Source organism: Kogia breviceps, chromosome 13 (assembly GCF_026419965.1).
Source record: "Kogia breviceps isolate mKogBre1 chromosome 13, mKogBre1 haplotype 1, whole genome shotgun sequence".
Lineage (NCBI taxonomy): Eukaryota > Metazoa > Chordata > Mammalia > Artiodactyla > Physeteridae > Kogia > Kogia breviceps.
Genome location: NC_081322.1, coordinates 69,706,098 through 69,721,232, shown reverse-complemented (window position 1 = coordinate 69,721,232; position 15,135 = coordinate 69,706,098). Strand labels below are relative to the sequence as shown.

The window sequence follows — 15,135 nt, the reverse complement described above, 5'->3', positions numbered from 1 at the left end:
TCCCACCAACCTGCTCATCTTGTATCAGCCATTTCTTGGAATGGAATCACCCTGCCTCTAAGCACAAAAGCTCAAAACAGGAATCATTTTCTGTTTTCTCCCTCTTCTCTCATATTAAACTGTTCCTTGATCCTACTGATTACACTTCCTTAACTATACTTCCTTCTCTTTATTCCCCCTTGGCCAATATCTTACCCAGATTTTCATTATTTATAATTTGGATTACCGCTCCTGGATTCACCTTACAACCTGCAAAGAATTATCTTTCTCCAATTCACTCTCAAAAACACTTTTCTTCTTTTTTTTTCTTTCTTTCAGTTCTTACAGTTAGCCAGTTCTCAATCTGCCTCCCTGCCTTTGAAGATGCTCTTCTTTTCAGCTGTAGCATCCTTACCTTTTTTTCTTTACCTGACTTATTTATTAATTAGTTCAATTTATCTTTTAAGACAGCTCAGGCACCACTTCTTACCAACATGTACTATAACTACTTATTAACCTATAGCTCCCCATGAGAATGTAAGCTCTTACAGTACAGGGCCATGTCTTATCCAACCGTAATACCCACGTAATGCCGACAAAATGACTTTAAAAAAGAAAAAAAAAGTTTCTTAAAAAATGAATGAAAAAAATGTATAAAGATTTAAAAAATGCAAATACAAGGGTATGTCCTAGGAAATGGGAGGTCATTACAAATTTGGGGCTCTATACCTTGGCTAAATCACAGAAGTGTTTCTCATAATGTTGGTACTATGTTCTCAATGGAAGACTAGATTAAGTTAAGTTGATTGGTTGATTGGGACATTTTCCTGGAAGGCTCAATGGGGAAAATATATATGTATTAAGTCTTGTTATCTGGTTGAGGAAAAAATGCATCCACTTAAATGTAGAATAAGAGCATAGACGTTAGAATTACAAAGATTTGGGTTCAAATCCTAGGTTCCATTAACTAGTCATTAGAGCTTGGATAGGGATGCCCAGCTACCAACAGAATTATATAGGGATTAAATTAGATAATATATGTAAAATGTTTATCACAGTGCCTAACACCTAGCATGTGCTCTATAAATTATGAATATTAGCATAAATTATGAAAATACTCACTTTATTAAACAATATATATTTTATAAGAAACTATAAATACATACATAAAATAGCTCTGCAGAAATTCACATGAAGGAAGACTTTTACAGATAGGCAGAATTCAGACAGGTAAAGAAAGATGAATATTTTAGGAGGGAGAAATGGTTTTAATTAAACAAGAGACAAAGGTTCTTTCTTGCTGTTAACTTCTATGGATGTAATAAAGGGTTTATATAGGTGTTATGGACTGAACTGTCCCCCCAAAATTCATATGATGAAGCCATAACCCCCAATGTGACAGTATTTGGAAACAAGGTTTTTAGAGGTAATTACAGGTTAAATGAGGTCATAAGGGAGGAGCCCTAATCCAACAGGAATGATCTGCACCTCTCCCCCTCCTCTGCCCCCTCTCCTTGACATGCCACCATATGAAAACAGAGAGAAGGTGGTCCTCTGAAAGCCAGGAAGTAGATCTTCACCAGAAACCAAACTCTGCTGGACCTTGATCTTGGATTTTCCAGCCTTCAGAACTGTGAGAAAATAAATGCCTTTTGTTTAAGCCACCCCGTCTATGGTATTTTGCTATGGCAGCCCTAGCAGACTAAGACAACAGGAGTTAGGAGTAGGAAATAAAACTGGTCAGTGCCAGATCGTGGTGAGTCTTGCTTGGTAGGCTAAGGATCTTGGATATTTTCTTTTGGACAACTGGAAGTGACTAATGGTTTTGTAAAAACCATTAACATAAAACATAAAACATGCCTGACTGTGGTCAGTATTAAAGCAGCGAAGGAAGTGTGTAAAACATTCCAAAATATTAAATGAAAAAGTGAGAAATAAGGTTGTAGCAATATACTTGAAAAAATCCAATTTCACTGCCATGATGTAAATAACTCCAAAACTTAACCATGTCTTAGAATAGTTAACTTTAAACACTTAATAACTTAATATTACAGTATTCATGCTATAGTGTTAGTAAAAAGAACAAAGGACTTTGAGTAATAATTCAACTTCTGGTTCTCCTTCTCTGTGGTTCTATGACATTAGGTAGGCCAAAACCTAGAACCTCAATTTCCTCTTCTGTAAAACAGAAATAACATCAACTGTCTCTTGGAGATTTTTGAGGGTATGAGATACATGAAAATGATCTGCAAGCTTTAAGGCATTATATGAATGCAAGGCATTTATTATATGACTGCAAGAAGCATTCTATGTGAAAAAGGCTACCTCAAGATTAAACAAGGATATATCACGAAGTGTCCTTCAGGAATAGATAGCAAAAAATTCATTTGAAATGATGCATAAAAGCTTCCTTCTCTAGGAGAAGAGCTGCAAAAATAGTTTACACATCGTATTTATATGTAGAACTGTAGTGTTGCTTTTTTACTGAGTGGCATTATAAAATTCTAAATAGTCCTCCAAATGAATGAACAATCAACCAACCAGATGTAGAACAGTCAATTGTGTGAAAAAAGTGAGGGTATATATTCCTATTTACTAGTAATTTATAAAAAATAATCTCTGTAAAAATACACAAAAAACTAAAAACTTTATTTACTTATTTGGGTTTCAGTAGAATCTGGGAAGATAAAGGGTGTGGTGGAAAGGAGAATTTCACTTCATATTTCTTTTTTCTTTTTTTTTTGCGGTATGCGGGCCTCTCACTGTTGTGGCCTCTCCCGTTGCGGAGCACAGGCTCCAGACGCACAGGCTCAGTGGCCATGGCTCACGGGCCCAGCCGCGGTGTGGGATCTTTCCGGACTGGGGCACGCACCCACGTCCTCTGCATCGGCAGGCGGACTCAACCACTGTGCCACCAGGGAAGCCCCCATATTTCTTATATACTGTATAAATCTTTAACCATGTGAAAGTATTATCTGCCCCCCTCCCCCCAAAAAACCCACCTCAGGTATATACAAAATAAATTCAGTGTTCTTTGTGATTTGGAAACATTTTATAGATTAAAAAAGGATTGCTTGTCCCAAGTAGGAAAGAAATCTGGTTAGAGGCTGGAGACAGATGTTAGAGCAGTTGACACAGACAGATATTAGAACAGTTTGGCCTTAATTTTTCACTTGTCCCTAAGTTTATAATTTTACACCTGATTTTGGACCTGATGAAGGAAACAAAATTGTATCACTCCTTCTAAAAACTCTGAATAATAATATATTGAGCAATTATGATTCTACTAAATCATTTTACTTAGATAAATACATACCATTATCTTCTTCAATCCCAACAGGTCCTGCTTGAGGAGTCTCTCCATTCTTTAAACAATTGTGAATATATGTTGCCTTCCACCTTGCATACTTTCTGTGTTTCACATTCTGTAAGAAATATTTGTATGTCAATGTTAGACTGCAGTAAAAAAGCCAAATAAAAATAAACATTATGATGACCTACATCATACTTCTGTGATAAAACCTACTTTTGCACGGTACAGCTCTGAAATATTCTGGCAATCTCCCCACCTTATCACGGGATTCTACCAACTGCCTAGGGCTTGACAGACTTCATGAAAAGCCATCTTCCTCGAGACACATAACTAGTTCTCTTTTGTGGTTTTGTGTTTCAGAAAAGGTCTATGATGGAACTATAGGAGTGTCCTTTCAGCAAAACTTGCAACTTTTATGCATAGGACAGAAATAGGCTAAATTGAATTTAAAATTAAACATAAAATAACAACATACTAAACGATTTTCACTAAAGAGGAAAAGATTAATCTGTACAAATATATGAAAACAAACAAACAAAAAACTAAGATGCTATAGTGGTTACAGCAAACACATGAACATTAGACCGACAGCTACGCAAACTTGACCTTTTAACTTATGTTATTTACCGGCTCTAAATCTCAGTTACCTCGGTTCTAAAAAGGGGAAAATAATACATCACTGGGTTGCTGTAAAGAGAAATGGAAAATCAGTGAAGAACCTGCTAGTTGCCTCTTCTTCTTTCCTGACTTAAAATTTATGCTACATGCTATAAAATAAGAGAAAAATTTGCTTTAAAAATACAAGAGTAAAATCTGTTAGAATTTCAGATGGACTACTGATTTTCAGTTTATATTTTCATTTGACCTTTATTATAATCATGGACCAGTGGCACTGCTAACACCTGGGAGCTTGTTAGAAATGCAGACTCTTCTAGCCCACCCCAGACTTACTGAACCACAAACTGCACTGCATCAAGACCCCCCCGGTGATCTGTATGCACATTAAAGTTGGAGAGAACACATGACTTTATTATGTTGAAAACAACTGTAATTTGCCTTTTGTAAAGATCCACTAAGTCATCAATAACTACAAGTACTGCATACAGTCCAGATACTTAGTTGAGTATTCTGTAATGTGAAATTCTCTACATACTACTATAGATAAGTAGTACTACACAGAAACCTAAAGAAAAAGTAACCCTTCAAATTACTGAATTTGTATATTTAACTTCTCTTCTCTTATAAAACAAACCTCTCATGTATTCCATTTTTTAAAAAGTTGATTCTCATTTTCTTCCAGGTACAATTATATTTTGCTCCGCTTCCCCTTAACCTGGTTGTTACCACAACCTTGAAATTTAGGCAGGTCATGTTTTACTCACACTAAGGCTCTGAGACATTAAAAGACTGGCTCAATGTAAATACAGATTAGCCTGGCATTCAAGGCCTTCTACATTGTGGACATGGCTTCAGTCTCATTTCCTACCATTTCCCTCAATCCAGCTGAGATTCTGCCTCACCTGCAGTCTTTCTTGTGCTATTCTCCCTGTCTCATACGGTTTCCTCTTCTGCCAAAAGTCTCCTCTTCTCTTAGGTTCCGTTCAAATGTTTATTCCCATATGAGCTACCCTGACTCCCAGCAAGTCAACAGCTATTTATCATTTACTCAAGTCAGGCACCATGCTAAGTGCTAGAGGTAATGGGATGAACAAGTTAGGCGTGAGCTTTGGAGTCCAATGTGAAAGCTAGGCAGTAATTTCCATCACTAAATGTGACACCTGTATTATCTGAAGTCCATAATATTTTCTTCATCTTTTTCTCTTAGGATTCTATAATCCCAACATTATAGAGATGAGGAAGTGGCATTACAAAAGTAAAATGACTTACCCCATGTCACACTAGTAGTCAACCCAGCCACTCAATTTAGGGCTGTTCTGATAAGCTACAATTAGCAAACTGCAATTTGCAATTTAGTCAGGAATATATATAATAAGGGAAAGTGTGCTTTTTAAAAATTATTATTTTTTAACACCTTTATTGGAGTATAATTGCTTTACAATGGTTAGTTTCTGCTGTATAACAAAGGGAATCAGATATACGTATACATATATCCCCATATCCCCTCCCTCTTGCGTCTCCCTCCCACCCTCCATAGCCCACCCCTCTAGGCGGTGGCAAAGCACTGAGGTGATCTCCCTGTGCTATGTGAATTCTCCCACTAGCTATCTATTTTACATTTTTTAGTGTATATATGTCCATGCCACTCTCTCACTTCGTCCCAGCTTACCCTTCCCCCTCCCCATGTCCTCAAGTCCATTCTCCACATCTAAGTCTTTATTCCTGTCCTGCTCCTAGGTTCTTCAGAACCAGAAAATGGGCTTTTAAATGGTACTTTAAATATAAAGAGAATCATTTTGAAAGTAAATGAATAAATTGCTTAGGAAAGTTTAAGTTACCTTCTTTTGGAGTTTTTTAAAAATGAGACAGATTTTCTTTGGTCTGAAATAATTTAACATTGTCTAATGACTTAATTGGGTAAATCATATTGTAATGACTTTAGAAGGTTCCTTCATTCCTAATTTCATAGTATGAACAGTGTAGAGACATTTAAACCACGTTGGGTTCCTTCATTAGTATGCGAAGTTTAAAAAACATTACTCTAACCTGAAATGGGTTCATTTTAATAAATACATTTTAAAAAATTTCCCCAAAGCAGATAAATCAACACAACAGTTTGATTTTTATTCCACACTATTTCCGAGACACCCCTAGAAACTGGTGCTTAAATTTTGAGCAAATTTTGGCAGTTGTAACTCAAAACCAATTCACCTTTTCATTGTTTTCTTTAAAATAAAGGATGCTAAATATTAAACAATATTTGAAGAGGAGAATTTCAAGATGTCAATATTTTTGAAATCTTTTAACTTCTTTTGGCTGATTAGACATCCTTTCTGGGAAATAGGAATTACAAGAAGAACTTTTACTTCTGTCCCTGGCCTATTCCTGTTTTGTTACTGGATCGATGAGAGTCACTGACAACTGCAAATTTTAGCCACTAAGTCAGCAGTGGTTAAATAAGAATTTTCATTTAATTTTTAAATCATCTGCACTCACTACACTCAAGAATGACTGGCCAACAAACACCAATCATATGTTAAAACAGGGGTTCTCAAAACTGGTGCATGTAAGAATCATATTAGGGTGTGATAAAAAAATTAATTCCTGGGACTTCCCTTGTGATCCAGTGGTTAAGACTTCACCTTCCAGTGCAGGGGGTGTGGGTTTGATACCTGGTTGGGAAGTTAAGATCCCACATGCCTCACGGCCAAAAAACCAAAACATAAAACAGAAGCAATATTGTAACAAATTCAATAAAGACTTTAAAAAAATGGTCCACATGAAAAAAAAAAAAATTCCTGGCCCAAATTATAGAAAACCTTATATAAAATACCAAAAAGCCACCTTGGAAGAGAATGCTTTATTTTTAAATTTTTTTAAACATCTTTATTGGAGTGTAATTGCTTTACAATGGTGTGTTACAGAATGCTTTATATTAGCTGTCTCCAATTCTTCCTCTTGAACCCATCCTAGTCAAGTTTTTATCCCTAGCATGTACTGCAACTGCTTTTGTCAAGGTTAAGGATTACTTCTCTTGCTAAATCCAAAGCTTAGATGTCATCTTACTTGTCCCCATTAACGTGGAAAGTTGAGTACTCCCTCCTCCTTGCAACCCCCTTTTCACTTGCTTTCCTGGTTATCAAGGTCTTCTGGTTTGGCCTCACTGGGTGTTTCTTTTCAGACCTTCACAGAGATTCTTTCTCATCTCCAGGGTGGGGAGTGCCACAGACTTCAGTTCTTAGACTTCTTGTCTTGTTTTCAACACTTTACCTTGACGATCTCTTCCAGTCTAATGGCTTTAAATACTGTGCGGTCAACTCCCAAATTCATATTCTCTGCTCAGACCTCTCTTCTGAACTTCAGGATGTATGCATTCAACTCAGCATTTCACTTGTCCATCTGATAGTTCAAAACATCTGAAGTTCAAAACCGATTTCAGATCTTCCCGCTACTCAATTCGTTCCTCCACGTCAGTAAATGTCTTGTAGTTGTTCAAGCCCCAACCTCTGAAGTCATTTTTGAGCCCTCTGTTTCTCTCATATTCTACCAATGAATCTTAAATTCTGTCAGTTCTACATTCAGATTGTATCCAGTTTCTCACCATGTCTTCTATTGCAATTTCTGGTCTGAGCCACCACTGCCCTCACTTTGATTATTAATAATATACTAACGGTGCCCCTATTTCCACCCTTGTCCATTATAATGCAAGTAATAACACTTTAAAGATAGCAGTCAAATCCTGTCAACTCTATTTGAACTCCCCTTCCCCACCTTCACCTGCCAGCACTTTCCTCACTCTAGATTCAGCCACATTGTATTCCTTGCTATGTCTTGAACTTTAACAGGTAATTGTGCTGTTCACAAATCTTTGCACTTTCTCTTGTCTCTTCCTGGAACATCTGTATGATTCACTCCCTTATCTTCTTCAGGGCTTTGCTAAAATGTTGCCTTCTTAGTGAGACATTCCCCAAATACCTTATTTAAATGGACCTTCCTATCCCTACCATGGGATCTCTACCATGATATTTATCATGACATACTATACATTTTATGTGTTTCTTTGCTTATTGTCTGTCTTCACCAGAGGAATGTGATTACCATGAGGGCAGGGATTTAATCCACTGCTCTATTACTACTGCCTAGAACAGTGTTTGGCATGTAGTGGACATTAACAAATATTTGGTGAATGAATGAATGGACAGTAGATTCTGGAATCCTTTTTTTTTTTTTTTTTTTTTAAATCAAGTACCACAAACGATTCTGAAGCTGGCTATCCTAGAACGGCACTAAGAAAACACTGAACTGGAATGAAACACTTTTTGCTAAAAAATAAATGTGAACATTAAACTTCAGTACACAGTTTCACTTAAGCTTGCGGGGGGGGGGGTCAGTGGATATGGTGAAGGGTGTCCTTGAAACCCCCCGAATTATATGAAAAAAAAGCAATACACATATGCATGGGAGAGAAGCCACAGCTTTCATAACATTTCAAAGTAGTTAGTGACACAAAAGAAAATAAGAATCTCTAAGTTGGTGGTAACATCACAGATAACACATTTATACTCTTAGGCCCTCAATTCTCCCAAGTATATTACACAAACAACAAGGGCTCTATATAACTCCCAGGAACACTGAACATAGCACAATGAGAAACACTTTAAAAATACATATTCAACAAACTTACTATCATGATTCAAATATTAAAGTGTTATCACAAATTACATGTATTTCCTGGAGACTTATTCAAAATTTTTATACCTTAATATTTTTCAAAGCAACTAGAATTTTATAAAACTAATTTTAAAAATGAGAGTAAAACTGTACTGAAAAATCTTAACTATAATACACAAATACTTAAATTTATTCTATTTTATAATATTTGAAAGGTACATTCCAGTTAGCTGAAAGATATCCAAAGAAGGTATGAACTTTAAAACTTAATCCACCAGGGCAAGAAAAGAAGTCAATGCTATCTTTTGGGGGGAAAAATTAAAAATATATATATATATGTGTATATATATATATATATATATATATATATATATATATATATATAGTTTTGTGAAGGACTTTATATAATTTCATCAAGCTTGGAGAAAAGTTTTAAAACTAGTACACGCTATCTTTCACTCAGATCACCCAATTGTTTACGTTTTGTATTATCAATCTATTCATATATGCATGGACTTACTATGCACATATTAATATGCAAAATGTTTACTGCATTTTTTCTGTACCAATTAAGAGTAAGTTGGAAGTCACTCTGCCCCCTTACCCTTTCATTAATCATTTTCTAAGATCAAGGACAATCTCACACACAATAAAATCAGGAAATTTAACACTTACACAAGAATACTGTTTGATCCACAGTCCCAATAAATTCTGTCAATTGGCCCAATGATGTCCTTGGTAGTTCCTCCCCTGGGTCTATTTAACTTAAAAAGCATACATTATTTAGTTGTCATTATCTTTTTAGCCCTTAATCTGGAACAGCCTTCTTTAGTGTTTCTTGACCTTGACATTTCAGTTTGGATTTGTCCGTTTCCTCATGATTAGGTTCAGATTATGCATTTTCCACAGGATTTGCACTGAAGTGATATTTGCCTTTCTCACTTCATCTTATTAGGAGCCACATAATATCAGCTGGTCCCAATATGGATTGTGTTAGGTTTGACGACTTGGTTAAAGTGGTGTCAGACAGGTATTTCCATTACTGGCTTATGATTTTCCCCTTTAAAATTAATAAGCAATCTGAGGGGAGACATTTACAGACTAATGTAAATATCCTGCTTGTCACCAAATTTTCTACCCACTAGTTTTAAATCCCATTAACGATTTCTAACTTTATTGTCATTTCTCTATTTATTAGTTAGAACGCTGCTGTGGAGCTTTCTCTGTCCTTCCATTATTTATTTATTCATTCATTTATTTATTCCATTGTATGTTTCAGTAGGGACCAATGAATTCTTATTTTATTCAATGCATTCATTACCTATTAATATCATTCATATTTCGATAGTCAAATTGTCCCTGATGCCGACAGTGGGAACCCTTTCAAGTTGGCTTCTGGATCCTTCTGACATGTTCCTGTGATTATGTGAACCATTTCTTTACTTTCTGGCAGTCCTTTCTATAAGAGTCCTGGTTCCTTTTATAGATGAAGGGCATTTAGAACCCAAAATCAGGCACTAGAGGTGCTCATTGTTATTGATGCATCATTGCTTCTAGGTTCTTTCAGTACAGAGATATAGGAACTATATTTTATGTGCATGTGTACACACACCTATGTATATATGCTGTATATACAAATACACGCACATACTGTATATGCACACATTTATAGTATATATACATACTGTTTATAGAAATATATCTATTTTGCCTTATTTGTATATTTAAAAGCATGAGTTAATACAGACATCTCCAACTCCAATCCAACACTATAATACAATCTAGTCTTCTCCCATCCCCCACTGTAACTTCTTTCCCCAGAAGTGAGAAATCTGGCTCCCTCAATATTTACTCATTTGCACAATCCTCGAATATAGAGTAAGCAGTTTTAGAATTGCCAACTCAATATCATCAAGAAAAACCAAACCTACAAACAATAGTTCAATATTTAACTTTTTTTGCAGTAATACTGATATACCTTGAGATATATAAATCTTAAGTGTATAGTTTGAGTTTTGACAAAAAGATCTACCTGTGTAAAACATACTCCTATCAAAATACAACATTTCTAGTTCCCCAGGAAGTTCCTTTATATCACTTTCCGGACCAATCTCCCCTTGCCATACACCAAAAAACTCCTAATTTTCTTCACTAGAATCAAGTTGTCCATTGTAGTACTTTATATGAAGGGAATCATACAGTTTGTATTCTTTTGGGTCTTTTTTTGCTCAACATAATGTCTACAAAATTGATCCATGTTTTAGGGTATATCAGTAGCCTCTTTTTATACCTTAGTAACAGCACAATTTATCAGTTCCTCTGCTGGTGGACATCTGGGTTGTTTACACAGCTTTGGGATATCATGAATAAAGTTCCTATGAGCACTCCTGAACAAGTCTTTTCTGGACATATGTTTTCATTTCTCTTGGATAAACACCAAGGAATTGCTGGGTAAAAAGGTAGGTGTATGTTTAATTTTATAAAATTCTGCCAAATCTTTTCCCAAACTGGTTATGACATCTAACATTCTCACCAAGAGATGTACGAAAGCTCTTGTTTTCACACATTCTAGCCAATATTTTATATGGGCAGTCTTTATTCATTTTAGATAATTTTACTGCTTTTAAACTATTTATCCTACCAATGACTGAGAGGGGGGTGTTAAAATCTCCAACCACTATTATGACTTTTTTTCTGTATTTTCTTTTATTTTTGTCATGTTTTGTTTCATAAAGTTTAAAACTGCTATTAGGTACACAGACATTTATAACTGTGGTATCTTCTTAAAGAACTGTAATATCTTCTTGATAACAAAATGTACCATTTTACCTCTGGTAAAACATCATCTTAAAGTTTACTTTATCTAATATTAATATGGCCACCTCAGATTTTGCTAACTTAGTATTTGCATTGAATATTTTTTCATCCTTTCATTTTCAAAATATCTGTGTCTCTGTATTTAAAGGATGTCTCTTATAAATAGTATACAGTTAGGACCTGCTTTCTACTTTTAAATTGTAGTGTTACTCCATTTACATTTATAGTATGTACTGATACAGTTATATGCAGGCCTAAAATTTGCTATTTGTTTTATATTAGTTCTATCTGCTTCTGTTTCCCTCTGTTCCCTTTCCCTGCCTTTTTTTGGGGGGGGGTTTACCAAATATATATGTATAGTTACAATTAAGTTTTACTTAAATGGCATATATATATTTTTAAAGAAATTAATAAAAGAGTAAATATATAGTTTTTAATGTATTTACTTATACACGGTATCAGTGTACTTTATTCCTTCCTATAAATCCAAGCTGTCATCTGGTATAATTTTCTTTCAGCCTGAAAAACCTCCTTTCTGCTGTTCTTTAGTTCTTTAGATCTTCAGTGCAGATCTGCTGGTAATGAACTAATTTATCTAAAAATGTCTTGTATTTTACCTTCATTATTTGAAGGGTAGCTTTGCTCTACAAAGAAGTCTGAGCTGTCAGGTTCTTTTGCTTGTTTGCTTTTTCTTTCAGTACTTTAAATATGCCAATTTCATTATCTTCTTGCCACAACTTTTTTAAAAAATGAGAAGCCATCCATCCTTCAAAGCATTGTTACCTTGTGCGTAATGTGTCATTTCCCAAGACAGCTCCTTCAAGATTTCCTCTTCCATCACTGAACTTTACTGGTTGGACTATCACAACCAGTAAATGCTCTCAGGTATGGTTTCTTTGCATTAATTTTACTTGAGGTTCACTGAACTTCTTGGCTCCATAACTATTTTTTTCACCCAATTTAGAAAATCTATGGTCATTATTTCTTCAACATTTTCTTTCTAGCCTCTTTTTTGGGACTCCAATTGTACATGCTGGACCTCCAAATATAGTAGTAATAATACATAATATGCCTATTTCTGAATAAATTTATCTTAATATATAAGATTGAGCATATGAGGATAGTTTCCATTAAAATTTTCATGTATTTTACGTGGATGTCCTCTCTAAATACAGGATATTAGAACATTATCCATCAACTAATAAAAGCAAAATTAATGTTTTTTAAGCATTTACTATATGCTAGGTACTTTGTTAAATGCTTTACATGTATTTTCTCATTTAAAATCCAAGACACCTTGAAGAAGTAGGTGTTACAATTCTCTTCATCTTACAGATGTGGGAACAGGCTTACATAAGTCAAATAACTTACCCAAAGTCACACAGTTATGAAGTGGCATATAGGATTTTGAGGCCAATGCTCGCTGTATACCAAACCACATTATATTAACATTGCATGCAAAAATACTTCATTCATGTACAACTATTTGAAGATCATGTACAAGACACTGTTCTTGGCAATTATTATACAGAAGTGAATACAAGATACATGAAATTCCTACTCTACTAAGAGAGACAATACTACCCTCATATCTTTCTATTTATTATTACAATTACTAAGAATGAGACCTTCAGTGTACAGTGAGAGCATGAAAACTTAAGGTATGGTGTATATACAAAACACCATTTTGTAAGTAGATGAATTTCTCCTGATCTACCATGGTTTTCTAGGCTAGCAAGATGTTGCTTAATTCTGAACCTTACAGTGCAAATGAATACCTTAAATAGACTACCTCCTTTGCAGACAGCTATTCATGTACATTATTATTCCGGTTATGTTGCAGCCCTGTTTTTCGAGTAGGGAGAGTCCCTGATTGTGATACAAACAGGATTCTCTGGGAGCTCCCATAGAGGGATGTAGATCAGTGCCAATCAAAATATGGTCCAAGAACCAGAGCTGGCCTGCAAACCGTTTACCACTTTTGTGACAAGACAGTACAGAAATTGAGAGCATTTAGGAAACTTATAGCAAATTAGGCTTGTATTTTATATGTCTTTTTAAGGTTTTATTTTTCTAGTTAATCATTACTTATATTTTACAAAACAATCAGCTTGCAACAGAATGGAAATTAAGAAAAAAAAATGCTAGACCTTTATCACACAGAGTTTGTTAATACTGTTCTGGGCCATAGCATCTGGGGACAAGGAACTTTTATTTTCTGATTCTGTTTTCTCACTGTAATTCAGGGTTGTGAAAGTGAAACAAGATATATCTAAAGTGTCTAAGCACAGTGCCAGGCAAATGGTAGGATTGGATCACGTCACTGTATTTTGTCATTACTACACCATATATCATCATGCTCCGTTATTCTGCTTTCCATTCCAAGTTGGAACACAAACCTTGTGAGGGCAGGAAAACATACCATATTCATTTGATTCCCCCAACTTAGCAGAAACTCAACAGATAAAGGCAAAATGGTATCTGCTCCTCAAACATTGCTAGAAGTGAAATAAATCTAAAATACGATAAAAGAAAGCCTATCAATACTGGCCATAAGTAGTTAACACAAGGTGTTAAAGTAGAAAAGTAACTTATTTATATTTTGAACATCGCTTGCTTTAAAATACAAAATTAAAATTTTTAATATATACTTCTGGTGACTCTATACCTAAAATTGGGACACTGATTCCAAGACAGTTATAGGACTGGTAGAAGTTTACAATGACATCAAATTTAATCAAATTCTGAGATGGAATTGTATATATAAAGCACAGTTAAAAGAGTTAAATACATATAACTAAACAGATGGGAGTGTTCAGAAACAGAATAACAACAAAGTATTTTTTTTAAGTTGAAGACTAAAGAAAATACAGACTTTTAAAATTTTTGTAAATACTGCAAACTATGAAAAATGACATGAAATTAAAAGGAAAAAATGTCAGGAAACAGACCAAGAAAAATGAGATCTATTACATTTTAGATGAGTTATGAAAGAAGTTCCATGTAAACAAGTCTGAACATTATCTTCAATTATACATTGAAAAGTGAAAAGCTAAACTATAGCAACTTTTGAAGTATCTATAGCTAAATAGCTACTAAATAGCTACTATTTTTACTCTGAGATTTTACCCAATGTGCAAATTTACAGCTACTGCTAGAGAAGATGTAAGAGTAGAATGAGACAGTCTCCCCTTTGAGGACTTACAGTATAATTTACTCCAAAATACGATATATAACACTTAAGTCAGGGACTTCCCTGGTGGTTCAGCGGTTAAGAATCTGCCTGCCAATGAAGGAGACACAGGTTCAATCCCTGGTCTGGGAAGATCCCACATGGCGTGGAGCAACTAAGCCCGTGAGCCACAACTACTGAGCCTGCACCCTAGAGCATGCGCGCCGCAACTACTGAAGCCCGTGCACCTAGAGCCCGTGTTCCACAACAAGAGAAGCCACTGCAATGAGAAGCCCACACACTGCAATGAAGAGTAGCCCCCACTCGCCACAACTAGAGAAAGCCCATGTGCAGCAACAAAGACCCAACGCAGCCAAAAAAATAATTTAAAAAAAGCCAAAAAACTTAAGTCAACACATTTATAGTGTAACATTCATAAAGTTAAGATCCTAAATGAGTTGAGAGAATGGAGAAATGCACGTAAGGGCTAGAATAACGGAGCTAAGACTCGAAGAGAAGGTAAGACTTAGACAGAGCAGGCTAAAAAACCAAAGTTTACGACGGT

At 35.2% G+C, this 15,135-nt stretch overlaps 1 protein-coding gene across 1 annotated transcript in view; it reads right to left on the bottom strand.

Annotated features, from left to right (window-relative positions):
* Positions 1-15,135, bottom strand: part of VTA1 (vesicle trafficking 1) — a 69,369-nt gene that overhangs the window by 27,636 nt on the left and 26,598 nt on the right. The window contains exon 5 of the mRNA XM_059082954.2: positions 3,296-3,404. Within this exon, the coding sequence (XP_058938937.1) occupies positions 3,296-3,404 (109 nt within the window). The remainder of the gene's footprint in view (positions 1-3,295; positions 3,405-15,135) is intronic.